The sequence below is a fragment of the Colletotrichum jinshuiense genome, chromosome 2 (genome assembly GCF_051148585.1).
Source record: "Colletotrichum jinshuiense chromosome 2, complete sequence".
Lineage (NCBI taxonomy): Eukaryota > Fungi > Ascomycota > Sordariomycetes > Glomerellales > Glomerellaceae > Colletotrichum > Colletotrichum jinshuiense.
The window spans coordinates 1,414,951-1,439,574 of NC_139309.1; the positions used below are offsets into that span (position 1 = coordinate 1,414,951).

Consider the following 24,624-nt stretch of genomic DNA (forward strand, 5'->3'; position numbering starts at 1 on the left):
GGAATGTCACCATAACCCCATCTAAATCCATCACTTTGGATCAATCTGGAAATGAGCAACCTAGTCCTCATGAATTTTTCCACAGAGCTTCATTGAAACAACTCATTGCTGGAGCGAGGCTGGTGGTCGGCGTGGTCGCGACCGGTGCACGGGCGCTTTGGCGATGCAGACTGTGGCAACTCCGTCGCAAAGTAACTTGCTGTGTGCAACCCACCAAAGCAAAAGCGATCAACTCAACAGCTTAGCGCAAATACATCCTCGGCGTTAATACAGTTTCTGAAACGGCCGCACACATCTAACACATCTGTCAGCATTGATTACCCCGCTTCAAATCATCACGCAAGTCTCATGGTCTGTTCCACACATCCACATCCACAACAACTCTGGGCCTGTCGGTCATGTCCGCAAACTAATTCTCCCCCAACGCTCGACATTGGCTGATTGGAGAGGCGCAGCGCATAAGACCCGTATCTTATCATGCCATTCACTGACAAATCAACTTGTCTAGTATTGAGAGTTGTGTGCCATGATTTGTCAACCAATAAAAGCTCACACTGATTGATCTCCTGTGCGGCTTCTCGGCCTTCCAACACCAATAGCAACGAAAATACCTCATTCATAGATGCTCGAGACCACAAAATAGACATAGTAAGCCCAAATGACGTTATCTATGTAATATATGGTGTACGGTGGTAATGGGCAGATGGGATAGATGCCCTGGAGTCACAACATCATGTCATGGAATCACAACAACACATATCTCTCAATTCCAAAGTTTCCAAACTAGGTTGTACGTCCAATTACCCCGCCCTAGTTTCAATATTTACAGATAAAAGCAGAGTAATAACGGGGAGCTAAAGTAATAATCGATGCACAACGTCCCTTGAACCATTAGCCCCATCTTAATCAAGCACGTAATTCTAATATCGCAAGTGAACAGTTTGATATCCTCTGAGACACCCTGAAGGGAGTTAAACAAGAATTTGGAGATCCTCTGATAAAGAAATATTACCAATAACACAAACTGGAAGCACAAGGGAGGCTTGTAGTATGGCAGAGGTGCATATTGGAGTGAGCCCAAAGCCTCACCACACCCACACCATTCTGCAAAATGAAGCGGCCAGGAACTTCTTCTGCCAAAGGTTTGTCGTACCCTAGGCCTTAATAGATGTTGATTTTCATCCATAATTCAGGAATCCTTTTTCCACAGTTGAGAGACTGAAAGTCTCTTTGGCACGCGAGCCAGCCAGTACAGCGACAACGCTGCAAATAGGTTAAAGACGATGTAAATCCACATCAGCCCATAAGACCTCCATCTATTATTGTAGGATGATGAGGTTGTAGCCAGAAATATGTCCGTGGTGGCCAGAGGGCAGAAGTCGCAAACGTCGGTGCTATTGGGGTTGTAAACGCGGCCGCCAGCGATTTGGATGTATGGCTCCATGTAATCACCGCATGCGATGCCACTCGCATTGGGGGTGCTGAAATGCAAGAGCTCCAGTTGGGAGCACTCGACCTCATTGTGTGCAAGACCAGTCGATAGAAGCCCATCCACGAGGTAGGTCAGAGGTGAGACTCGGTACATAAACTTCCAGAAACCTGGCAGAGCATCCATGGGAACGATGACACTATCAATCGGTTAGCTTCGGTAACTCAAATATCTCGTTCGCTATTCAAACTTACCCGCAGAAGATCAGGCATAGAGAAAACATAAGTAGAGACACAGTCGCTCCGATTTCAGCAGTCGGTACCCCGGCGACGACCATGTCGGCGAAGGTCGATTCAAACAACATGAAAGCCCATATAAATAGGAACATCAGGCCACCTCGCTCGGTAACCGCGTCGGTGGGGACGGCATTCTTATACATGCCTACAAGGTAGTAAAACGGGAAGAAGATGAAAAGGGCCGCCAAAGTATTCCACGGCAACTCAACAATAATGTTGACTAGCATGAACACATACCAAGAATACGCCCTGGAGGCGCGCTCCCTTGCCTCGTATTGTTCGCGTTGCATGATGAAGTTAGGCATTGTCTGATAGACCAAGAAAGCGAAAACCACCAAAAGCATAAAAATCGAAAACATCTGACTTTGCAAGCCTTGAAGGGTAAGAGGGGCGTTGTAGAATGATACTCCGATGAACAAGCTCTGCCAGAATTTAATGTTTAGAATAGAACAGACCATGCCCAGGCAGAGAAAAAGACTTACCGTGCCGCCGGAAAGAATCATCTTGGAGTAAATATATGAAGGGGTACGCCAGTACTGCTGAAAGACTCGCTCGGTACATAATGCCAGCTGGATGTAGAAAGGGGCGGCGTAAGTAGACAGCTCATCTTTAGTCGCTAAAGCGCCGGTTTGCTTCGATCCATTCTCTAAGAGATCAAGCTCCTGGCTCAATTTGGCATACTCATGACTGTCTCTCCACGTCTGAGGCCAGTCTCGCTCTGCCTTGGCTCCCGGTGCGGCCCCAATGACTTTGAGCATCCACTCCGCAGGATTTTCATCTTTTCCACAGGGCTCTGATCCATACTGCTCAAAGTAGCTTGTAAGGGTACGGGAGTTCTCTCCGATATCGCCAAAGTACACTGTTTTTCCGCCGTGCGCCAGGAGCAAAAGCCGATCAAACTGTTGAAATAAGAGGGCGGATGGTTGGTGGATGGTACAAAGAATGGCCTGGCCGTTTTCCGAAAGCTTTCTGATTAACGATGAAATCGACCACGCTGTTTGGCTATCGAGGCCAGAGGTCGGCTCGTCTAGGAAGAGCAGTAAGTCTGGTTTGGCAGCCAGCTCAACCCCAATGGTTAGTCTCTTCCGTTGCTCCACATTCAGGCCTGTTGTGTTGCAAGTCAGTCAATAGAATGGGGAAAGCGAGATGTCACTTAGGTAGATACGCACCTTCGCCGGGTACTCCAACGATAGCATCTGCATAGGCCTCCATTTCAAGGAGTCCAATAACCTCCTCAACGTATGCCTTCTTTTCTTGCTTGCTCACTGATGCAGGCTGTCGAAGCATGGCACTGAACTCTAAAGCCTCCCTAACCGTAGAAGTCTCGAGGTGGATATCCTGCTGCTGAACGTAGCCGGTTTTTCTCTGAAAAGACTGGTCCCTGGTAATGCCATTGACAAGAATGTCGCCAGAAACCACACCCGTGGTCACTCTATTGGCAAGCACATCCAGAAGAGTGGTTTTGCCGGCACCACTCGAACCCTAGAATAGCATGATTAATTACTTTTCACGCCCAATAACCAGGAAGATATCTTACCATTAGAGCAGTCAGCGTCCCTGGCTTCACCCACCCATCGACGTTGTCAAGGATCCTACGGCCCTTCCCCTTGATGGTGATATCGTAGCATACACCTTTCCAGTGAAACACTGACCCGCTCTTGTAATCTGTAGTTTGTTTCTTTTCCGGTCGTGCTCCAGCAGGAGGAGTCTTGTCTCGTTGGTAAATGCGATCGGGCACACCGGTTTCCTCGTCTAGAGAAGATAATTTTCTCGTTGGAGCTGAGTGGTCCCGACGGAATATTAAGACCTCACCCTTGGAGCGGCCCGCGGTGATATACTCTGCCGCGAAAAGGTAGACACCCATGAAAAAGATGATGTAGCCGACAAGGATGCCAAAGTTTCTGTGTGGACGGTAAGCTAATGTCAACGTTGGCGAATCAAGAATAATTTCACCTCCATATGTGGGATTTGTAATATCCGTAAGTGGCATTCATGTAAAAGTCACCGTCTATGAAATCTGCACCGGGGGCAGCGCCAGCGACGGAGCATGTCCTTTCGTTCGGGGCTGCATCGGGGTATGCTGGAACATATTGGACGCATGGGAATTGTCGCCCAGTAAACTCGTTGGCGACCAGGCTTTCGAATGCGTAGGCGATCGGATTCACATAGTTAATCCAACGGAGCCAGCCCTTCATGTTTCGTGTTGGCAGAATGAAGCCGGTATAGATGATCAGCGACAAGATAAAAATCGCGGCTGGGGTTAGAGCTTGGTGAACGGTACGAGACGTTTGGCCAATTGTGCGTAGAATCATAGACATCGAGAGTGTGGTTGTGAATCCCAAGAGAAGAAAAGTAAAGAAGGCATCTGTTTCTTGGCGCAACTTTGCCATGAAGTAAAGGGGGATGTTGAACGCAAGGGTTGACAGAATTTTGGTTGGCAGGTCACAGATCGTAGACGAGACTGCTTCCGAGAAAGGGTGGTAGAGCGCATATCGAGCGTGCTTCTCAACGATCGGTCTCTGGATGTAAAGGGTAAGAATCTGGGAAGTTTTGTTTTCTGTTAGCGGCCCAGACCTTTAGGATTGAAAGATCTTGTGTGAAGTGATACATACCTCAAGAGCACTGCTAAGCCCGTTGAACAGAATAGCGAAAAACAGTAAGATGCAGCGAGAATTCATGCTTGACGCATCAGAGGGCAGGTCAAAAAAAATGCTTCCAAGCACTAGGGAGATGACAAGATTTCCAGATACTGTCACGAAACAGAAAAGCCAGTCTCCCAGCAGTCGCTGGTAACCACGTGACATGCAAAGCCAAATTTGCATGGGTACCGAAATTGTGTACGGTGACCGCGAAGACCTGCAAGATTGTGAGTGGATGGGCTGGAATAAAGCAGGCTAGGCTGTTTCTCACAATAGAGGTGCCTTGTGCATGTCGCGAATTTCAGTGAATTTCTCAACCTCTGATCCGTTCAAGGGATAGTCCTCTTCGTATGTCAAGATTTCGTCCATGAGGCGTGCTCTGAGGCTGCTGTTTTTCCAGACCGCCGCGAACTCATCCGGTGTTCTTGGTACTCTGTTTTCAAACCCTTGTTTGACAACGCGCTCGGTAGGATTTGTGAGAGATGTGAGAAAATCAGCCGTAGTTTGACGGTCAGGACATTCATAACCCATGTCGGTGAAGTATTGTTTGGCGAGAACTGTTGAACCAAAGTAGATTTGTCGTCCCTCATATAGCACGGATACCTTGTCAAATACCTATGAGATTGGTAATGAGTCAGCCTACATGCAAGAAAAGCCGAGATCGTACTCACGTCGTAAGCCGGCTGTGATGCTTGATACATCGCGACTATGGCGGATGTTTTGGCCAGGTCGGTGGACAATCGCAAAGTGCGGGCAAACTCCAGCGCAGTAGCACTGTCAAGACCCCGAGTACTATTATCCCAACACTGGATAGGGCTCTGACTGAGGGTGACCTCTGCGATGCTAACACGCTTGCGTTCGCCGCCACTGACACCCCTGACGTAGTCGTTGCCGACTTTGGTGTTGATGGTGTGTGATAAACCAAAAACAGCCATGACCACATCTCTCAGGTGTTCAGCATACTTTTGGCGACTTACCCCGGGTAGCCTGTTCTCTGGAGTTCTCGCCAAGGCAGCAAACAGCAGTGTCTGCCCGACCGTGAGGTGTGGAAAGTGGACGTCTATCTCCGCCTGGTACATGACTTCGCCTCGGAATCTACTGTGCATTATCTCTGTGGGTATTCCTGAATAATAAATCAGTGATTAGTAGTCTAATGTGACAGCCACGGCCGGCTACGGCGAAGGCAGAATTGGGGATGGAATACCGACCTTGGTAACTGAGGTGTGAGTACGGTCCAACATGAAGACCTCGAGTTTCTCCGGCAATTGTCTTGAGAAGAGTGGAAACACCGCTACCAGGGCGTCCAAGAACTAAGAGCATCTCGCCCTTTTTGATGATGCCATCGAACTCCCTCAAGATGTCAATTTTCTGTCTCTTGTTGCTGAAGAATTGCTTGACCATCATTGGGGCCTGCCAAAGAACATTGAGGACGTCTTTCTGGTAGTCCGTCTCCGTACCAAAACCATGGATACTCAAGTTACGATACGCAACACCAGATTCGAGACGGGGATATTTCTGAGGGTGTTGAGCAGAATGCTGCAGCAGAGCTCTTGCCCATTTTTTGGCGTTGAACTGCTCTTTGCAGCTGGGATCTAAGGATGGGTGAGAAGAGAGGAAAGGATTGATACCGGGGTCGAGTCTGGAAGCTGATCGGATGAGTTCAAGGCTATATGGTCGGACTAAGGTGTTCATCCGATGATCATTGGTTTCGATATCTATTCCGCCTTGTTGATTGTCGTGCTCCCGGATCGCTTCGGCACTCAGGGTGCCATCAGATTTCTTGGACATACTGCTTCCAACAAAGTCTTGCAACTCAGCGGGTTGTTTTCGAAGATCCAGATATGATGAACGAACGTTACTAGTCGTGGAGATATGTTACCCGAAGAAGATTAAAGACGTAAAGAAAAAGACTGAATTTATTTCATCTACACGTTTTCCTTATCTGTGGAAGGGCACTTTCTTTATATAAATACGGCCAAAATGGCAAACACAGGAACTCCTCGCCCAAGTATTACAGTGCCTCTACGTCAGATTTACTGATGACTGATAAGAAAAAGAATATCGTCGAAAAGTCGCCCTAGCAGCTTTGCATTGCCTTGCCGAAATCACAATTTGCGAACCGAAGTCCTCAAGCGTCCCTTAGCTGGGTGCCGGGACTCTCTGACGCGCACCTCGGGTTGATGGACCAGGTAATTCGGCACCGAGCAAGAACAGTGGGCTAGGTTAAGAGGAAGCCTCATTATTTTTTAAATCACAGGTCGGCGGACGGTGTTGTTGTATCCGATGTGTGGTTCTGATTGCCTAATTAGGCAGTTCGGAGCCGAGGTCCACATACCCCACCCCACATAGAAACCGAAGCCACAAGGTGCCCCACTCACAAGCCTCCACCATACCTACCAGCAGGACTCCTTTCCTTCTACTTCCTCTTTTTTGAAAAGCCATACTCGTCTCCGAGTTTGTAATTGTCTCTCGAGCTCGCTCAGATTGCATATTTTTTCTTCTCAAAGCCGAACATGAGTGATAAGGCCTCACCCAGTCCCGCCGGGGCCCGGGGCCGAACCCACAGATCCTGCGATGCCTGCAAGGCCCGCAAGGTCCGCTGCCCTGGTGCGTTCCTTAAGCTGCTTTTCACTGCAGAAATGAAGACCAAGCTGATCACATGAGCAGGCTCTGGTCCACCCGGCCCCTGTGCCAACTGCATTGTGTGTAACAATCAAACAATCCAATTCGGATTACGCCGTGCTTGTTCTCGCTGACAAGCTTTGACCATGGCAGCGCCGGAAAGCAGATTGCCGCTTCAGTATCAAAAAGTTAGCACACAGACGTAATGGTATGTATTGTACAAGCTTGCACGTCACTACTCACTTTTTGAAAAGCTATCCACATCTCAATATTAACCCCTGTGTATTGAAGCTGAGACTGACCTGATTCTTGTAAAGTTGCCGAGCAGCTTTTGCCGACAAATTACTCATCGTCGAGCCAAAGGCCTCCCAGTGTTCCAGATGCAAAGACTGCGCTAGATCTCTCTACTTTGGAGGATGACCCCAAGTCCAATGCAACGCCAAATCTTTCGCCTTCGAAGTCACCACCTCATCTCATTCAAGAGCTTCATGTTGATCGTGTCCTTGCGAGGGCCCAGAGACCGAAGGTTCCTGGCAGGAAGAGTCCCGATGATGCTGAATTCGTCCCAGTAAGCATACTTTTAATTTACTGATATGTTCGTAGTTGGCTGATTCTGACACGACTGCAGCGCAACGGCCTCCTTGGTATTTACACGTCACATGATGCGAATGGCTTGCAACTACTGACAGATCCAGGGGGCCGCAATAGCCTCACATTTTTCTCTGATAACAGGCTGCTATCACTATCAACTCGTCTTCGAAACCAGAAGGTCAATGAACTTGTTGGGAGAATTTCAGTGATAATCAACGGACGATTTCGACGTGCAGAACCGACAGCCGCCACTCGTAGAATCCAACAAGTCGATGCCGTAACCGATAGAACGCGTGCCGCCTCATACATTCGACGTGACTACTTCTTTTCAATTCAGAATCTCCTTCCCTAAGCTAATAATCGTCAGATTATTTCGAACGGGTCCATCCCATCTTCCCCTTCCTCGACCGAACTTCATTCGAGACCACTGTAACAAGTCCAAAGTTCACCAGTCTACTAGAACGTAGCAAGCCCTGGTCCTGTCTCTACCATGGTGTTCTTGCACTTGGGTCGCAATATGCTGGAGGTGGAAGTTTTGAGCCCGGCAAAGGAGAATCTTGGCGATTGTTCTCTGTTAGTCTTAGTGGATTTTCAGATCTTTTACTGCTACCTGATTCACTCCTTATCTTGCAAGCATTGACCGTAATGTCAATTTATGGGCTGGGATTATGTGGGCTTGCGGTTGAGCATGTCATCATGTCAGAGGCAGCCAGACGAGCCCAGATGATGTCCAACAACAACTTTACAGGTACTACCGCCCATACGTTCCAAAAGACATTCTGGGTTCTCTATGCCACCGAGAAGATTAGTAGCTTTCACTTTGGAAGGAGCTCAGTGAGTACATATTAATGTTTTACTTTCTTTGCTAAGCATTTGTTCATAACAATGCTAACTTAAACTTGGAAGGGCTTTGTGGACAGTGACATCTTCTGTCCCATTCCAGTTGTTCCCGAAGCTACAATTGGTGATTTCAACTGGTTTTTGCATATTGTGCGGATTGGTCGGTTTCTTTCTCGGGCCTACTCGTCCCTTTTCTCCGTGGGTGTTTCTGGCAATTCCAATTCATACTATCTGGATGTGATCAGCCAACTACATGTGGAATTGGAGGCATGGCGAACGTCATTGCCAGACACAGGTTTCAAACCCGGTGGACTCGTTCGGCCACATGCCGTCAATGGTCCTTTGCCAAGATCGCTCTCGCTCGTTGTTCACTATCTCTATCACAGCATCTTCCTAACACTCTCAAGAACAACCCTTGCCTATTTGCCGGCTTCGCAGGATTCTGCGACAATGCAAAACAAAGCATCTAGTATGAAGAGCATTTTAAGCGCATCTCGTTGTATATTAGAGTTAACAACAATGATCGAAGTGGAGCCATACACTGTTACCTGGTAAGCTGGAAACTGCTTTCAACCACCAATGGTACTATTTGATTATTGGCTAACTGTTGGTTTTCTAGGGTTCTTGCTGGAATCCCAATAACAGCGTTATTTGTACTGTTTGACATTGTTATTCATGACCCTCGCCAACCAGACACGGCGTCAAATTTAGCCTTGCTCGACATGGCCGCGGGCCATTTCAGCACGATCGAATATGCCAGTGGTGGTACAGTGCCCGGATCACTCATCTCAGAGTTTGCAAAGATTGCGCGAGACTATGTCAACGAAATACAGCAATCGGACTTTAGATCAAGTGATCTCGCACGGGCATCGGGGACGGCAGCAGCACTTGGGTTGCATTCTTTGGGACTCGAGACACAAATCAGCGAGCGTACAGGTCAACTTACAAGCATGAATCTTGGTATTTCTGGCGTGCGTTCTTTCAATTGTGATACAAATACAATAATCGACTAACATCTTCTGTAGGCTTCTCACAGCGATGGCATCATATCTAGCGCCGCGCCAACCGACTTCGCAGACTTTTCGGTTTTTGCAGGTCTGGATCAAATGTCTCCGAATACTATCATGGGGACTGACGTCATGGGCATATTCAGCTATTTCCTACCTGAGCTGGAACCCATGTTCTATCAGGGCTTGACACAAGACTATGACCTACTACAGAATGGGGGGTCTGTCAACCTAGATATGTGAAAAAAGAAATACCAAAGCCACATGTTATCCTTCTTTGGTTGATATTAGTAGTTATATAGCTTGCAAATACTTTTAACTAGTCTTCGTTGAGTCTTGACACCGTATATAAACCAGTCGTCTTTCTCTTAAACTTTGCAGTAAACCTCTATCCGAAACCATTGCAACCCGAAATAACAAATATGAACCTGATCTTCTGATGGTAAATGCTCTTTTACTTGTTTGGTTCAATTTCATGTTGAAAAGTAGGAGATTAGCAGGTTTTAGGTTCCTGTGGACTCCGGGATCCCGGGCTTCGCTCCGGTCCGCTGCAAGGATCAGCCGGGTCTCGGGCGGTCAACTTCGGCCTAGCGGCTCCACTATTCATGCACAACGGGTCACGCCCCTGTCATTTTTTGTGTGAAATTACGCATATTAAAGACATCCCTCTGCCAGAAGAAAACGTCATGCGATGATTGTGACATACAACATAACGGAAAGTTTTTCTGTCTTTCCTCATGGCAACCAAAAGCCCAGTCTCTCAAGATGGTACTACCGCAGCTGGAAAGCCACCCATCGTATTAGCTTGCGTTTTCTGTCACCAGCGGAAGATCAAATGCGACCGCAAATCTCCTTGCGCGAATTGCATTAAGGTTTGTAAGCAAGTTGCCGTGGGACCCGAACGCATCTAACTGACGCACATAGGCCGATCAAGCCTGCGTGCCCTCAACAAGAGCACCTCCTGGTACTGGTAGAAGACGCGTAGTGAAGGACTTGCTGGAGAGGCTGAACCAGTGTGAGACTCTTTTAAGCCAGGTAGCTCCGCGCGATGGAGACGGACCTCATGACACGCCGGGCTCTCTAGACGATGTAGCGGCAGATAGCCCCGCGACATCTTACGTGAGTTACGAGGAAGCGCGTAAACAGCCTAATTCCAGACCAAGTGGCAGGATTGTCGTTGATGAGGGTCACCCAACGTTTATGGAGAGCCCGCTTCGGTCAAATGTCCTCGATTATGTGAGTACTCGTGGCCTCTCTATCTTAAGTGAGTCTGACCGATTTCTAGCTGCAATTCTCCAAGTTAAGTCTCGAAGACAATTTCAGCAAGCAGTCGAATACGTCTGAATCTGCTAGTGCCTCTGAGGGTGATCATGTTACCAGTTCGCAGTCTATGGACTTCGATCTCTTAGGATTGGGCCCCGTTGAGATGCTCCGTCTGTGGCAGGTATATCTGGAACGAGTTAACCCTATGACTAAAATTATCCACGTTCCAAGTCTAGAGCCTCTGGTTTTTGAAGCCGCCACAGATAGCTTCAATGTCAGCCCAGATCTCGAGGCTTTGCTGTGCTCCATCAATGTCGTTGCAATAATGGCACTTTCGGAACTAGAGTCAAGACAAATACTGAATGTCGAGAAGAGTAAAGCCATGAAGAGCTCATTAGTTGCTTTGAAGAAGACACTGGGGAAGGTGGATTTTCTCAGGAGATACAATATCACGATACTACAAAGCCTTGTTCTATACCTGGTAAGTTACTTACCTGGACAAGTTTGACGGGTTCTTTTCTCTAACAAGACGAAAGGTCTCATTACAAGGTCAATTTGACCGGCATGCAGCCTGGATTTTGACTGGAACCCTTGTTAGAATAGCCCAGAGAATGGGTCTTCATCGTGATGGAGAGCTTCTGGGACTACAGCCTTTCGAAATTGAAATGCGTCGACGAATATGGTGGCAGATCATCATGTTGGAGACAAAATACGCCGTTCTAGCTGGATTTTGCGACACTCTCCTCCCACTGAACTGGGACACAAAGCTTCCGAGTAACGTTAACGACGTCGATCTTCTGCCTGGATCGTTGGAACCCGTAAAGCCTCGTGTTGGAGCAACCGAAATGGCATTTTGCCTAATGATTTACGAAGCCCGGCAGTTCTTTTGTGAGAATCCTGTACCCGAATTCGAGACGGTCATTCTGGGTGGAGAGAATATCACTTCAGAAAGCACTTTAAAGTTCCATGGACAGTCGCTTGAGAAGTACCGTCTTCTAGCAGATCAGTTTGACGAGAGGCTTGCGGTGGCCGAAAAGAAATACTGTAACCCGTCCGCTGGCGGCATTCACATTGTGGCAAGCAAAACTCGATATCTAATGGTGCAGAGATTGCGCGACACGATAACTCATGCACGGGAGCCTTGGGACAAGAATGTTGATGGCCTAGGCAGCCAACAATCCTTCTTCAGAGCCTGGGTTATCTCCTTCGAGAGCGATGCCGGCTGGTACGATACCATAGACGAGACATTTACCTGGTTTCTCAAACTACATTTCCAAGCAGACGCGTTCTCCGTCATGATTGAACTGCTGCAATGGCAACCAGTTGGGACATTGGTAGACAGGGCGTGGAAAACAATCGACCGTCTTTATCATCACCATCCAGAATTGTACGACATGGGGAGGAAGGAAAATTTGCAGCGGGCGGAAAACTTGCTCGCGGGCTGGGGGCGACGTGAGCTAGCGTTCCTTAACCTAGGCATGACTTGCGATACGCCCTTGGTAGTGGCGAGGCTGCGAAGCTGCGAAATGTTCAGATCGCACCACCAAGGGCCTCCCCTTGAGCAGTGGCCAACTCCAGTGCCAGATACAGCGCTTTTTTCCGGCTTGAATACTCCGTGTTTTGACAGTGTCGACAGTGGACATCCTCCAGAATCAAGAGGAACAACGTTTGGTCTTTAGGGTGATGCAGTATCCGGAAAGAAAATTATGAGTACCAGGTAACCTGATATTAGATATACATATGTATATATGTCTCCGGGGAAATTGCAGTCTCAATTTGCTCACGATCAAATGTGACTTTTTAAATTGCATAGATTATGTAGGCAGACTATGCTCCACGAAAATGAAACGAGCACATGCAATCTAATAAGTTTCTTTTGTTGCTGGGGGTTATAAACAATTCTATAAGTCGAAGATGTATGTCAAGATTCGTTCAATAAGCTTCTTTCGTGGATCTAACATCCCAAATGGAAGAGTAGGGGTGAATGAATGCAAAACATAGCAATACATCCAACAACTACCCGCACCCTAGATCCCGCATGCTATAAGGTGACTTTCCATACGTAGAGAAGTAGAAGTGATGATGTCTGTTCTCAATAGGCCTGATCAGGCCTGTTATGATCAGATAAACATACTTTCCGAGCAGTACAGGGTGGGTCGAGCGATTGCTTTGTTGCTCATCAATGGACACCTCTGCTGCTGGTGAGCGCTGAAACAAAAATCCGAAAGATATATGGAGAAACCAAAAGAATAGTGGCATCAGTACTCTGTATATGTCTGATCATGTCTGATCAGTCATAAGTTGCTCTCATCAAGCCTTACTGGTACTTTACCAGGCTCTTCCAACCTAAAGAGATATCTCTCATGCTAGTATCGTACAACAGTCTAGAGGGATCTGGTCAGTCCAAATGTTATTATTTGAAATTTAAATTAAACTATGTTGAAGTTCTTGGGTGATTTCTCTGTACATATGTTGACGAAGCTTTAGCTCTGTACACACTTTAGCGGATGCAAGACTTGAGGTAGTTAATATCCAATATCACGTAGCAAGACTAAACTGGCTGGGATTGACCACGTAACGATAGTTAGTGGCTGTATCAATCCCTGAAACTCATCTACTAGCAATTTGAGACAGAGAAGTAGTTAGCAACCATCTTAAACGATGTATTCGATTGTGGGAAGTAGTTAAAAGGGTGGTGGAAACAGCTAATCTTGTCAGGTTCGTATAGTTTTAAGGGTCTGTAGATGCATTCCAGTGCTGCGAATAAAAATTTCCCAACTTCGTTGCAAGATTTCGAAGTAAAATCATCGTCTACTCTGGAGCTTCAAAAGCTTGGGATTTCAATACCAACGCTCTGTTCTTCGGCAAATGCCAAGATGGCATTTCCAATAGCAAGGTCGGTCGTGCTAACACCAATACTCTTGTAAATCAGCAGTCCATCCTCGAGGGATGACAACCAATTATTGTTCTGCCCCAGCCTCCGTGATGTTTCGACTTCACCGATTTCTACCAGGTGCTCCGTTGCAACTTTACTCTGAACAATCTCTCCGGAATGTTTGAGTGCGCTCATGCGATCATCAACGAGCACCGCGACTTTCGAACCACTACCCTGCCGCAAGCTTTCATCTGCGTTTTTAATTGCGTAAACTAGCAATTCTGGGTCCAGTTCCATCATATCTTCTTGCCAGGAGCCGACAGCTGATATGTACGGATAGCGGTTTCTTTTTCCATTTGTTACATATTGTGACGGGAAAACAGGCGCCGTCGTGCCTACGGTGCAGAAAATTGCGTCACAAACAGCTAGGCGATACTGAAGACGAGCCTGGTAATCCGACAGCGACGGATCAAGATACTCAAACGTAGAAGGTGACTTCCAGCGTGCTTGATTTTCCTCTTTGATCGTGGTTATTAGCTGTTGTGCGCGTTGTTCAGATCGATTAACAATGGTGATTGTCGTGATTTCGTCGCCTCGGAGGGCTAATGCAAGGCGGAGATGCCATAGCGCTTGTTTGCCGGCACCAAAGACAACAATATTGTCTGTATGTCGTCGCCAAATATATGGTATTAGAGCAGACAGCGCGGTTCGGTAGCCAGTAATCTCTTCTGCATTGATGACGCCGGTTGGATGGCCATCCTGGTCACAGACGGCAATGATTCCGTGCAAGCTGCCGGCGGCACTGGAGGATGGTGCGGGGGTAACGATGACCTTGGTCCCAAAGCTCGTGGAGGAGCTAAATGGTCGGAATAGACACCTTTGTCCTTCCGGTCGATTTACTACTCCGACGTCAGGTTGGTACTGCCGCTCCAAGCCGGTGGAGATGTCTATTAAACATTCCAAGAGGCTATCGCGCAGTCGAAGAATATCGGGTTTTGAGAGGTTTATCAGGATATCGTGTACGACAGAGTCGCTAAGGACTCTGAAACCGCTCATATTGTGCGGAATACACGTTGCAATCAACTATGTTGGATAGAATAAAACTCGTGATACCGAGCCACTTTATTCGTCGGTAAAATTAAGCGAGGTTAGGCAGGCGGCCGTTTGCTCTGGAAATATTTTAAAACTTGGCCTTAAGAACAACTTTAAAAACTGTCTCAGAATCAGTGTTTAATCTTCATTGAGAATAATTATAAGCTTTCAAGCTACTTAAGATGTAGCTCTTGTCCCGTGTTATCCGCACTCTTCGGCACGACACCCGATATGGGGCGATCTACATGCGGCAGCACATCCGGTGACGCCTGCCTCAACATGCCGGCTTATACGCGATGCTTCAATTAGCCCAAGCCAAAAAAGAAGGGATAAAAGTTTCTACACATTTATATACTGTGACTAGCCTTTTTCCAAGTCACATCACTTGCTCAAGCCACAACATTTTCTGCGAAAAGGCATTATTCCACGTCTATTTCACAAACAACAAACCCTACGACATTCCACGATCATCTTCGAATCCTTCTACCCTGCTCTGCACTACTTCAGCTCTTCAATGGCTATAGGGCGAACTTTCAACGTTGTCGGAGCCCACTGCAGTGGGGAAGTCTGCGATGTCGTGGTTGGGGGCGTCCTTGACGTTCCGGGCAGAACCATGTTCGACAAAATGATGCATTTCTGGAAAAAGGCGGACCACTTGCGGAACCTTCTCATGAATGAACCCCGAGGCTCATCGTCTATGTGTGTCAATCTGGTACTTTCTCCTTGCAACCCAGAAGCCGACGCTGGGTTCATCATTATGGAGCATGAGGAGTACCCTCCTATGTCTGGCGCCAATACCATCGCTGTCAGCACGGTCTTGCTGGAGACGGGTATGGTGCCCATGCAAGTGCCGACAACAACATTGAAGCTGGATACGCCAGCAGGACTGGTGACCGTGATGGCCGAGTGCGAGGCCGGAAAAGTCAAGCAGGTCGAATTTCAGAACGTCCCGGCTTTCGTGTACGCTTTGGATTTGGCTATTAACGTCCCCGGTCTTGATACTCCTGTCAAAGTCGACATCGCATGGGGGGGTATGTGGTATGCATTGGTCGATGCGAGCTCAGTCGGTCTCAAAATCGAGACTGGGAACGGACGCGAGCTCGTTGAGCTAGGCGAGCGAATCAAGCGGGCCATCCAGTCGCAGACCAATCCTGTACATCCGGATAACCCAGAGATCCGTGGCGTCAGCGTCCTCGAGTTTACAGAGCCGCTGTTAACATCGGACGCGCAGAAGACGGCAGTCAACACCGTTGTCGTATCCCCCGGAAGACTCGACCGAAGTCCCTGTGGAACTGGCACCTGTGCACGACTAGCCGTGCTCCACAAGCGAGGATTGCTTGACGTCGGCGAGTCGTTCCGTCACCGCAGCGTTATTGGCACAGAATTCATCGGAACAGTTCGAAGTGAGGCGAAAGTTGGGGATTATGATGCTATTATTCCCGCCGTCAAGGGAAGTGCCTGGATAACAGCCTTTAAACAAGTAATTCTGCACCCCACTGATCCATTTCCGGAAGGGTTCAGGGTAGGAGACAAGTGGCATGTAAGCTGAAAGATTCAGGTCCAGTTGATCCTAGCTGTTTTAGTGTTTCGTAAATGGGAGATCAGCGCATTTAATTCCGACTGAAAAATTTTCTCTCGTCTCAGATGATCACCCAATAACTGCCTTATGGCCGATGATCAACTAATAATGTCAAAACCGCCGATATTGGCCCAAGAAATTTGGCTGGCTTAGAACTTTTGGTGGGTATATTCAGAAATGCATGTAGTCTAGCCTTGTCGCGGTCAAATTCTCGCTTACACGGAGTTTGAGTTGTCCGCGCAAGAAAACGCGGCCGATCCTCCAGACTCCTTGTAGCTCTCCATAATGCCCACAACCGAGCCGTACGCACCGGCGATCATCAGAAAGAAACCGCTGATAACGACAAAGACGCTGAAACAAACCATCGCAATCCACCTTGGCTTCTTCTCTAGTTTGCCTTCCGCCCAGTGATCGTATAGCCACATGCAGCCCATGGGCTGAAACGACAGAAGGGTGCCAAAGAGCGCACCGACGAGTGATACGAGACCATCAAAGACAGGGATGGAGCTGGCAATGATGTATGCGATGACTGCAATGGTGAAAGTGCACCCAAGCCAGGTGGCCCAGTGCCTCATCGTGTTCTCGGTCAAGTGCCGAGACCCGCGCAGTAGGCGAATAAAAATATACTTGGCCGGCAACTATGGAAATATCAGTAAACGCCTCCTATCTTCGATCGGCTTGGGGGAAAGATGATGCTAGCTTACGTGGATAACAAGAGTCGTAGTAACAATCAAGCCGGGGAAAGCAAGCCCGTAGCAAACCCTCTTCATGGTCGCGCCGGCTGAGCCAAGGGCAGGCGAGGCGACGTAAGAGCCACAGAAATAGTATACAACACACCCAATTGCAATGTAGGTAGCGGTAACACCGCTCTGGCAAATAATCAGAGCGCGAGTGTAATGGCGAGGGTCTCGCATCTCAGACACGATGGAGAAGAAAGCGGGCGTGCCAGCGAAGGCAAAAACCAGCGTCGATAACGCTGAAGCAGCGTGAGTGAAGCTTGGGTTTCCAATTACCTTGTAATCGGAGACCCAATGCCCTTCTTGGGGAGCAGCTGCAGGCCGATCTTGGACCCCCACGGCAACAGTGACGGCGAAAACTAAGTGTATGTGGTTAGCCTCCAGTTCCTCTAGTAGCATAGCGGAATGCACTACACGGCGCAGAGTCTGACGTACTTGAAGAAAGAATGCAAATAAGACCAATCCATGCGAACCATGTAATTTTCCCGAGAGTTTGGATGCTGCCAAAGCAGAATCCTATGATCGCAGCTACAGCAACGAAAACAGCAGTGCAGGCGCCGTGCATAGAAACGGAGTTGAGCGCGATCGAGGCGCCAAGCATGCCAGAGCCAGCAACGAAAATCCAATCTGTCAAAGGAATTCATGTTAGCGACGTTGCTGCTATCTCCGGACGGAGTTGCTTACAGAGGCAGAATACAATTCCGAAGAATTCACGGCCAACGCGACCAAAGAGCAAACGTCCCACATCATCGATGCCGTAGACTTCAGGATGGCGGAGTTTGAAGACACCGACAATGTAGTCGGACCATGTAGTAATGGCGGCGATGCAAATCAGAGCAATCACGCCTGGGACTATGCCCAGTACATCGAAGACACCTGGAATCGATAGCACGCCTAGTCCGATCTGGGTCTTCATCATGAGGGCCACTGTTCCCTTCCATCCGACCTAAGTGGGGAATTAGTATCCAGGTGTAGGTCCTCCTCGAATATTCCTTACATTGCGGTAGTTGGGACCGCCCTCTTTGATTTCTCCAAAGACGGCGTCGTAAGACGCGTTCGGGTCTTCCAGGACTTGGCCGGTTTGCGAATGTGAAGAGACATGGCCCAGCCCTTCGACATCCTCCTTTTTCATGTTCGCCATAGTTGACAACTGTTGATGCCTTTTTTTCCCCCTTTAAGTGTCGACGGTTCGTATTCGCAACAGATGTCAACCGAGACTAACTGTTTAAGTCTCAAGAGACACTTGCAACATGAAAGAATTGCAACACCGAAGTAGTCTCTGGGATCGGATAAAGCAGGGTGATGGATCAGGAGTGGTCGTTGATGAAGTCGACAACTTCGGAAGAGAACTGGCCAAGTGTAGCGGCTAAGCAAACACGCATTGACTCGGGGCTGTATGCTAAGAAGGGATGGGTAGTCAAGAAAACGCAAGAACACCATTCCCAAGTTGGGACTGGGAATGAGGCGCTTTTGTACAAAATCAGTCCAAGCGCTGCCTCATCAGCCTTGGATTCAAGTGGAAAGGCCGGCATGGGCTGCCAAGATTCTCTCAACCAGCTTAACAGACCTCCTGTAACAACAACAGATAGCAAGCTATCACTTGAGTTAGATTACGTACCTAATTAGGAGAACTGCTCCATAATTTCCCCAGACTGCCTCAACGGGGCTCTACGTCACAGCGGGACAAGTTTTCAAGGGTTCAAGGGGGGGTGACTGACTCGCGGGCATTTCTCGGTGAAGCTGCATTCGATGCACACAAAACACATTTGTTAAGAATTATCCCCTGCCTGGGGCAGACAATGGCGTGGACGGATGCTGTTCCGACATTTTTCAATCCTCTTTTTATCAAGATGGCTGCGTATAGCGTGGGGGCTCTATCTCTGTGTCTTAACTTTGATAACATGCCAATCAATGTCCTGGTCCGTGTAGACTGACGGAAGAGTCGGATAAGAGTAACAAGTCCCATGCAGAGCTGCGGAATTTCACAAAACACCTCAACGCAACCTCAAAGCCACGATATCATTAATCTTGATATTCTGTTAGGCTGTGTGGGTAGGCACTCTCACTCTCTTCATTGGACAAACGGAGGCACCGTCGGCACGACTCGTTGGACGATTACCAAGTGGGGTTTATTCGCTGCAATGATCCCTGCTTAGCGGAGCCTCCGTTTCAAACTCGAACCATCGGATGCCCATCCGCTCATCTGTCCGCCCCAAAGGAAGAGGTCGGGATGCTCTTCCGACCCCCCAAGAATCAAGTTCCTCGAGCCGCCACCGCGCCAGTGCGACTGCATAGGAGGATGGGGAAGCATGGTACATCCAGAATGACGACAGTTTCCATTAGTCACTCGCGGAGTCTTCCCCAATGCCGGATCTGGGGATTCAAGCCTCATGACGCTGGATTGAGTTCTGCTTCCCCATGGGGGAGAGTAAAGCGACATGAGATGACGATCGGTCTTCTGGTTGAGGATTGGAAGCTAAGGCTCCATCCTCGACCACCATTAACCCGGCGAGTCGCTGTTTGAGAAGGCGAGTTGAGGTGGAATGTGCATTTCAGCGACAAATTGGACGCGAATTGACATCCACTGTCCGATGGAGCCTGCAGCAGGCCATGTACGGATGGTTCCGCCTTAATGGTAAGAGCATAAAATATGACAGCAGGTAACTGGACGTCTTAGGCGCATCCATGTGCATAACAGTAGAGCCACCATTCCCCAGGCGCTTCGTTATACAGAGGCGCGTGACCTATGGATAGCGCAAGAAAGTTTCCACGCCAGTCGCCATTAGCGTTGCACCCGCTATGTTGTCCGCTAGAGATTCATTATGATTGGCAGCTGGCGGTTGGTGCCCACCGGCGGGCAAACACCTATCAGCACATGCAACTGTACGAAGCACATCGCATGCGCGTCTGTCATGGATCACCAACGGGTTATCTAGCATCCCTACCAAAGCTTGAGATTTCAGCCGTTACAACATCAGTGTTATCTTACAGCGGGTATCCTGCAATCAATCCCCCGCTAGAGTCCGGCATCGGGCTACCTATGCACTCCGAAAGCATACAGAATACTTATCGCCGGGCTATCTTGGAGATATTCCGGGGCTTAGATAGTTAGATAAGCCCCTTGTAACCGCCCCATCAGGTGTCCCGTAGCACCAATACCCCGCGTTTTGGTCTGGCAGTAAACGTCACATCACTCTGAAGCCCAATCGAACCACAGTTGCGCTTTTGTGAGCCAAGGGGTGTTTATGTCTGCCTGGTTGAACTGTTTATACGGGCAACTGAAATTTTGGTTTGATAGACAGTGAAATGGAACCTGGAGCCGGACGGAACAAGGTATCCAAGCGATCCTCGAATGCGTAAGTCTTACCGTCCTTAGGCACAGTTACCAGCTCATATCGGGGATAGTTGTGTGCGGTGCCGCCGGCAGAAAATCAAGTGCTCTGGGTCTCAACCTTGCGATGCTTGTGGTAAACGCAAGCAGTCTTGCACTTTCGATGAACGAGACCAAAGAATTGTGGTCACGCGAGGGTATGAGCCAGCCAGTCCGGGGTTGAAGAATACCTGGCTCACCACGTCCGCTTAGATATATCATCGACCTTCAGCAGAGAATTGAACGGTGGGAGCGGAGTCAAAGCACCAATGAGCCTCCTCAGGCCTCCATCGAGGGCATAAAACACCCCGATAAAGTCGGAAACAGTACGCCATCCCTATCATAAAACCAGTGACAATGACCCAACTGACGTTAGTAGATGTGAACGATGATGATTTTCCTATGAGAGACGAATCAAGTGGCCCGAATGCCCCAGACCGGGAAGCAAACGATCAGGCGATTCGGCCTAAGGCGTCATCAGATCCTTTGGCTTCCACTTTGACCAATCCATTATCTACTGGTCAGTCCGAATATATGACAACGCCAAATGGAAGGACATGTAAGGCTTCGGCTTTCATTATTCCCAGGCATATTTTTGGGCTAACATTCAAAGACTATTTAGGAACTTCTTCAAACTGGTCATTTACCCGTCGCGTTCTCAACATTACACATCAATATATCAACAAGACCCCCTTACCGACTAATGCACTGCTCTTTGATGCATCAACATACTCGCTCGACTGGGACGGCTACAGGGCTGGAGATGTTCCAGAAATGCCGGCGCTTCCAACCCAAGACTACGCCATTTATCTGGTCAATGCAGTGAAGTTTCATTGCGGCCAAATGTTCCATCTGTTTGACGAAGAAACATTCATGAATTCCCTTTACCATTTCTACGCCGATCCCAATCCAAGACCAGACCCCACAGATCTATGGTTTATTCACTTTCTTCTCATCCTTTCATTTGGAAAGGCATTTACAACAAAGACAAGCAGGGGCAAAAGGCCTCCGGGTCATGACTTCTTCGTCAAGGCCATGCAGCTTCTCCCGGATCTCAGTGTTCTGTTGAGAGAGTCTGTTCTTTCGACTGAAATTCTCTGCTGCATTTCTCTTTATATGCAATGCATTGACTACAGGCATTGTTCGCACAACTTCGTAGGTCTCTCGAGCTTTCTGGGAGAAAGAAGCTAATATGATTATATAGATTGGTCAGGCTCTCCGGTTCGCGCTTGCCGAAGGCATGCACACAGATATGCCAACGCAGCAATTAGGAGATGCTTATGTTGAGAGATGTCGGAGGTTATGGTGGACGGTACACATCTTGGATAGGGAGATAACGTCACTATTCGGCTTGCCCCCTTCGATACACGACGATTATGTGCTTTGCCAGCTTCCCACGTACTCCGGCTCGGTACAAAGAACTGCAGCCTTGAGAATGCGAATCAAACTGTCTAGGGTCATAGGAAGCATCAATCGGAGTAAGCAGTTTCAGTATTTTCGTATACAGCTCATCCTACGAATACGCTAGCTAACGGCGATATCGGACAGAGGTTTATGGCTTAGACGGAAGACTCAACAACAAGTTCATGCTTGGCACCAAAGATGTTCTCGAAAGTGTAGCGGAAGTTGCCGATGAACTTCAACAGTCATTTGCTTTGCCATTGGAAAAAGACACCAGTTGCATTTCAAGGACATCTGCCCACTTGCACCTCCTACACCACCAGGTATGTGTCGTCTAGAGGTGGAAATGCAACAGGTCGCTTGAAATTTGATATTAACAAAATGCCGGTTTTAGTGCATCGTTCTAGCCACAAGACCACTGCTCTTTTGTTTTTTGAAGATACGCTTCGAGTCCCAGAGCAAATGCACTGAACTCCTAGGGTCTTCTCAAACGGTCCGCAATCTGATACAGATGTGCATCGATTCATCTCAACAAATGGTCTCTATTTTGGACTGTTTACAATCCCAGGGACTACTGGGTGAGAAATCCTAGAGATGATTTTCGTTCTAATCATGTTTGCTAATATTGCCCTCTCAGAAACCTTCCTCCCCTTCGATCTGGAGGCAACATTTGTGTCTGCCAGCAGTCTTTTGCTAGGACCAGCAATTGATCCTCAATGTTTTGAGTGTTTGAACCCCTCGCTCGACAAAGTTTACGCGGTTTTTGACGAAATGATCATGGCTGGAAACGCTATAGCAAAGTTTCGAAAGTCGGAGTTGCAGCAGCTGGAGGACATGCTGCAACAGCTAACACCTTGGCCGTCACAAGCTTCACAGCAGACGACTGTTGTTGATGACACGCAACAAACTCAGCTTCTCGAAGACACCAGCCCTCATGACACTGTCACATCATCGATGGGGACAGATCCGTCACAAATTGAAAGCTATTCATCTTCTATCCCTGAAAACATGGAAGATATGGCCTTTGATAGCGGACTTACAATGGCCCAGCTGCTAGACATGGCGAATTCTATTGATAACGAGGATTCTGAATGGATGTCACAAACAATAGTGGAGCATAGCATTTGGTAAATCAACGTTTTGTACCATTATCTGGGCGCATTTTGAGCCTGCGCGAGATCCGAAAGGCTGTTTTGAAAATAAATTAACTAGTGAACCCATGCAATGGCCTTATCTTGCATCTTGCACATTTTCAGGGGCCTGCCAAGGTATATTTATGCAGGTATGTCTCTTGTCAGAGACATGTATCTAAGGAAAACAGCAGGAGATCGTGCCCCATATCCCACCCTAGCAGCTCGGAAGAAGTTCCGTCTCGTCATTCGCCTTAGGCTACCTCAGACATATTGCTATCGTCACATTTGAAAGGAAAGAATTATCACTAAAATAGAATGTATTGTATTGAAATAATTCATAGCTTTGATTCTCTGGCCTTTCGAATCTCAGCAAACTCCATTGTGTTTCCAAGGCGCCAGCTGACAGCATCACCCCACTTTTCACCCTCCTTGCTTTTTGGCTCTTTCCAACGCCATCTTTGAATGGGCTGCTGGTTGTCCGCTGACTCCAGTAGATTCTTGACCCAGTCTCCAATGAGAGGGATCAGCTTGCCAGCGTGTCCGGAGTCACCGGACATCAAGATTACAGAAGAACTTGATTTGGGAACGTAATCAATGATGAAATCCGAATCAGCAGTGTCTGCAAACCAGCATATGTTCTGCTTGACGAGGGGCCGGTCTTTGAGAGAGGGAAGAGTCTCGGCCAGAAGTTGTCGAACCTTTTGCTGGTCATGCAGCGGCATGAACTGGCTTTCCTCGAATGATGGTGGGAGGGAAATGCCCGACTTGGGATCCGTGTTGATGTATCCTCCTCCCATAGGACAGAGCTTGAGGAGGTTGGTCTTGGGATCCGGCTCAAAGTAGAAGCCAAGGTCCCGCGCGTAAGTAACCGGAATTCCGCGAAGGGCAGATGTCTCGTCATCTGTAAGCTTGACATGGGCCACGGACCACGACTTGGCCACGACTTGCTTTCCACACTCGGGAACCAATTTGGCTGCGGCTGCTCCAGTGGCAACAATAACAAGCTTTGCCGGTACGTGCTTCCCAGCATAATTCTTGATACCGGTAGCTTTCCTTCCCTCTGGGGAGCTCTGATACACAACCTCTTTCACGGCTCCGTGCCGTCCAAGAAAAAACTTGACCCCCCGCACTTGAGTCGCCTTGTAAAGAGCAATCAAGGCATTACCAGAGTGGACATATCCGTCGAAGCGGTTGAGGTAACCCTTCCATCCAGAACACGGGCCGTCCTTATACTGCCAGACATTGTGCTCAATGTCCTTACCTCCTTGAATAGGGACTACATATTTGGCAAGGAGCGGGTGAGTCTCTGAGGCGTTCTGGAATCTTTGAAGCGTCTCAGCTGCTCTCTCAGGAGCATTGGCTGAGACACAGTGAAGAAACCCAGTCCTGTGAAAATGGGGGGCGAAAAGGGGTGTTTGCCAGGCAGCAGCGGCTTCCTGTTTTGGTTAGCTTTTGAGCTTCGAGTTTACTATTGAGCCAGAAGTATGGTAACTTACAATGGTCAGATTGGTATAGAATGGATCCTCGTACTCCGCTCTGAAGATCTTGTTGATGTCGTTGGCAGCAGAATCCCGAGGGGGGATTTGGTCGTGCTTGTCAAAAACGGAAATGTCTGTATAACCGGCCAAGGATAGGTGATAGGCCGTGGAAAGGCCGAAAGCACCGGCACCCACAATGATAATAGGGTCGGATTTACTGATACCCATGGTGGCTGATGTGGTAGCTGCAAATCGGAGATTACTGGTGTTCT

The 24,624-nt window shown here is 48.3% G+C and overlaps 7 protein-coding genes across 7 annotated transcripts; 4 read left to right on the forward strand and 3 right to left on the reverse strand.

Annotated features, from left to right (window-relative positions):
- Positions 1-1,189: 1,189 nt before the first annotated feature.
- EsH8_II_000377 (uncharacterized protein) lies at positions 1,190-5,765 on the reverse strand (the record flags this gene model as incomplete). Its single annotated transcript, XM_083263675.1, has 9 exons — positions 1,190-1,628; positions 1,684-2,830; positions 2,895-3,207; positions 3,263-3,626; positions 3,679-4,265; positions 4,338-4,581; positions 4,636-4,979; positions 5,036-5,487; positions 5,573-5,765. 9 exons carry the CDS (start codon positions 5,763-5,765, stop codon positions 1,190-1,192), a joined length of 4,083 nt encoding a protein of 1,360 aa, XP_083120997.1.
- Positions 5,766-8,222: 2,457 nt separating this feature from the next.
- EsH8_II_000378 (fungal specific transcription factor domain-containing protein) lies at positions 8,223-9,667 on the forward strand (the record flags this gene model as incomplete). The annotated part of the gene is made up of 4 exons (XM_083263676.1): positions 8,223-8,411; positions 8,484-8,968; positions 9,037-9,388; positions 9,443-9,667. 4 exons carry the CDS (start codon positions 8,223-8,225, stop codon positions 9,665-9,667), a joined length of 1,251 nt encoding a protein of 416 aa, XP_083120998.1.
- Positions 9,668-10,161: 494 nt separating this feature from the next.
- Positions 10,162-12,366, forward strand: EsH8_II_000379 (Zn(II)2Cys6 transcription factor; the record flags this gene model as incomplete). Its single annotated transcript, XM_083263677.1, has 4 exons — positions 10,162-10,296; positions 10,349-10,660; positions 10,710-11,168; positions 11,224-12,366. The coding sequence occupies 4 exons, from the start codon at positions 10,162-10,164 to the stop codon at positions 12,364-12,366; spliced, it is 2,049 nt and encodes a 682-aa protein (XP_083120999.1).
- A 2,802-nt stretch (positions 12,367-15,168) lies between these two features.
- Positions 15,169-16,203, forward strand: EsH8_II_000380 (proline racemase family; the record flags this gene model as incomplete). Its single annotated transcript, XM_083263678.1, has 1 exon — positions 15,169-16,203. One exon carries the CDS (start codon positions 15,169-15,171, stop codon positions 16,201-16,203), a length of 1,035 nt encoding a protein of 344 aa, XP_083121000.1.
- A 245-nt stretch (positions 16,204-16,448) lies between these two features.
- On the reverse strand, positions 16,449-18,111 carry EsH8_II_000381 (uncharacterized protein; the record flags this gene model as incomplete). The annotated part of the gene is made up of 5 exons (XM_083263679.1): positions 16,449-16,871; positions 16,938-17,329; positions 17,406-17,597; positions 17,655-17,916; positions 17,968-18,111. 5 exons carry the CDS (start codon positions 18,109-18,111, stop codon positions 16,449-16,451), a joined length of 1,413 nt encoding a protein of 470 aa, XP_083121001.1.
- A 2,165-nt stretch (positions 18,112-20,276) lies between these two features.
- Positions 20,277-22,872, forward strand: EsH8_II_000382 (uncharacterized protein; the record flags this gene model as incomplete). Its single annotated transcript, XM_083263680.1, has 9 exons — positions 20,277-20,326; positions 20,376-20,498; positions 20,554-20,666; positions 20,720-20,899; positions 20,954-21,495; positions 21,545-21,818; positions 21,889-22,064; positions 22,136-22,319; positions 22,379-22,872. The coding sequence occupies 9 exons, from the start codon at positions 20,277-20,279 to the stop codon at positions 22,870-22,872; spliced, it is 2,136 nt and encodes a 711-aa protein (XP_083121002.1).
- Positions 22,873-23,209: 337 nt separating this feature from the next.
- Positions 23,210-24,580, reverse strand: EsH8_II_000383 (FAD dependent oxidoreductase; the record flags this gene model as incomplete). The annotated part of the gene is made up of 2 exons (XM_083263681.1): positions 23,210-24,310; positions 24,371-24,580. 2 exons carry the CDS (start codon positions 24,578-24,580, stop codon positions 23,210-23,212), a joined length of 1,311 nt encoding a protein of 436 aa, XP_083121003.1.
- Between the last annotated feature and the right edge of the window lie 44 nt (positions 24,581-24,624).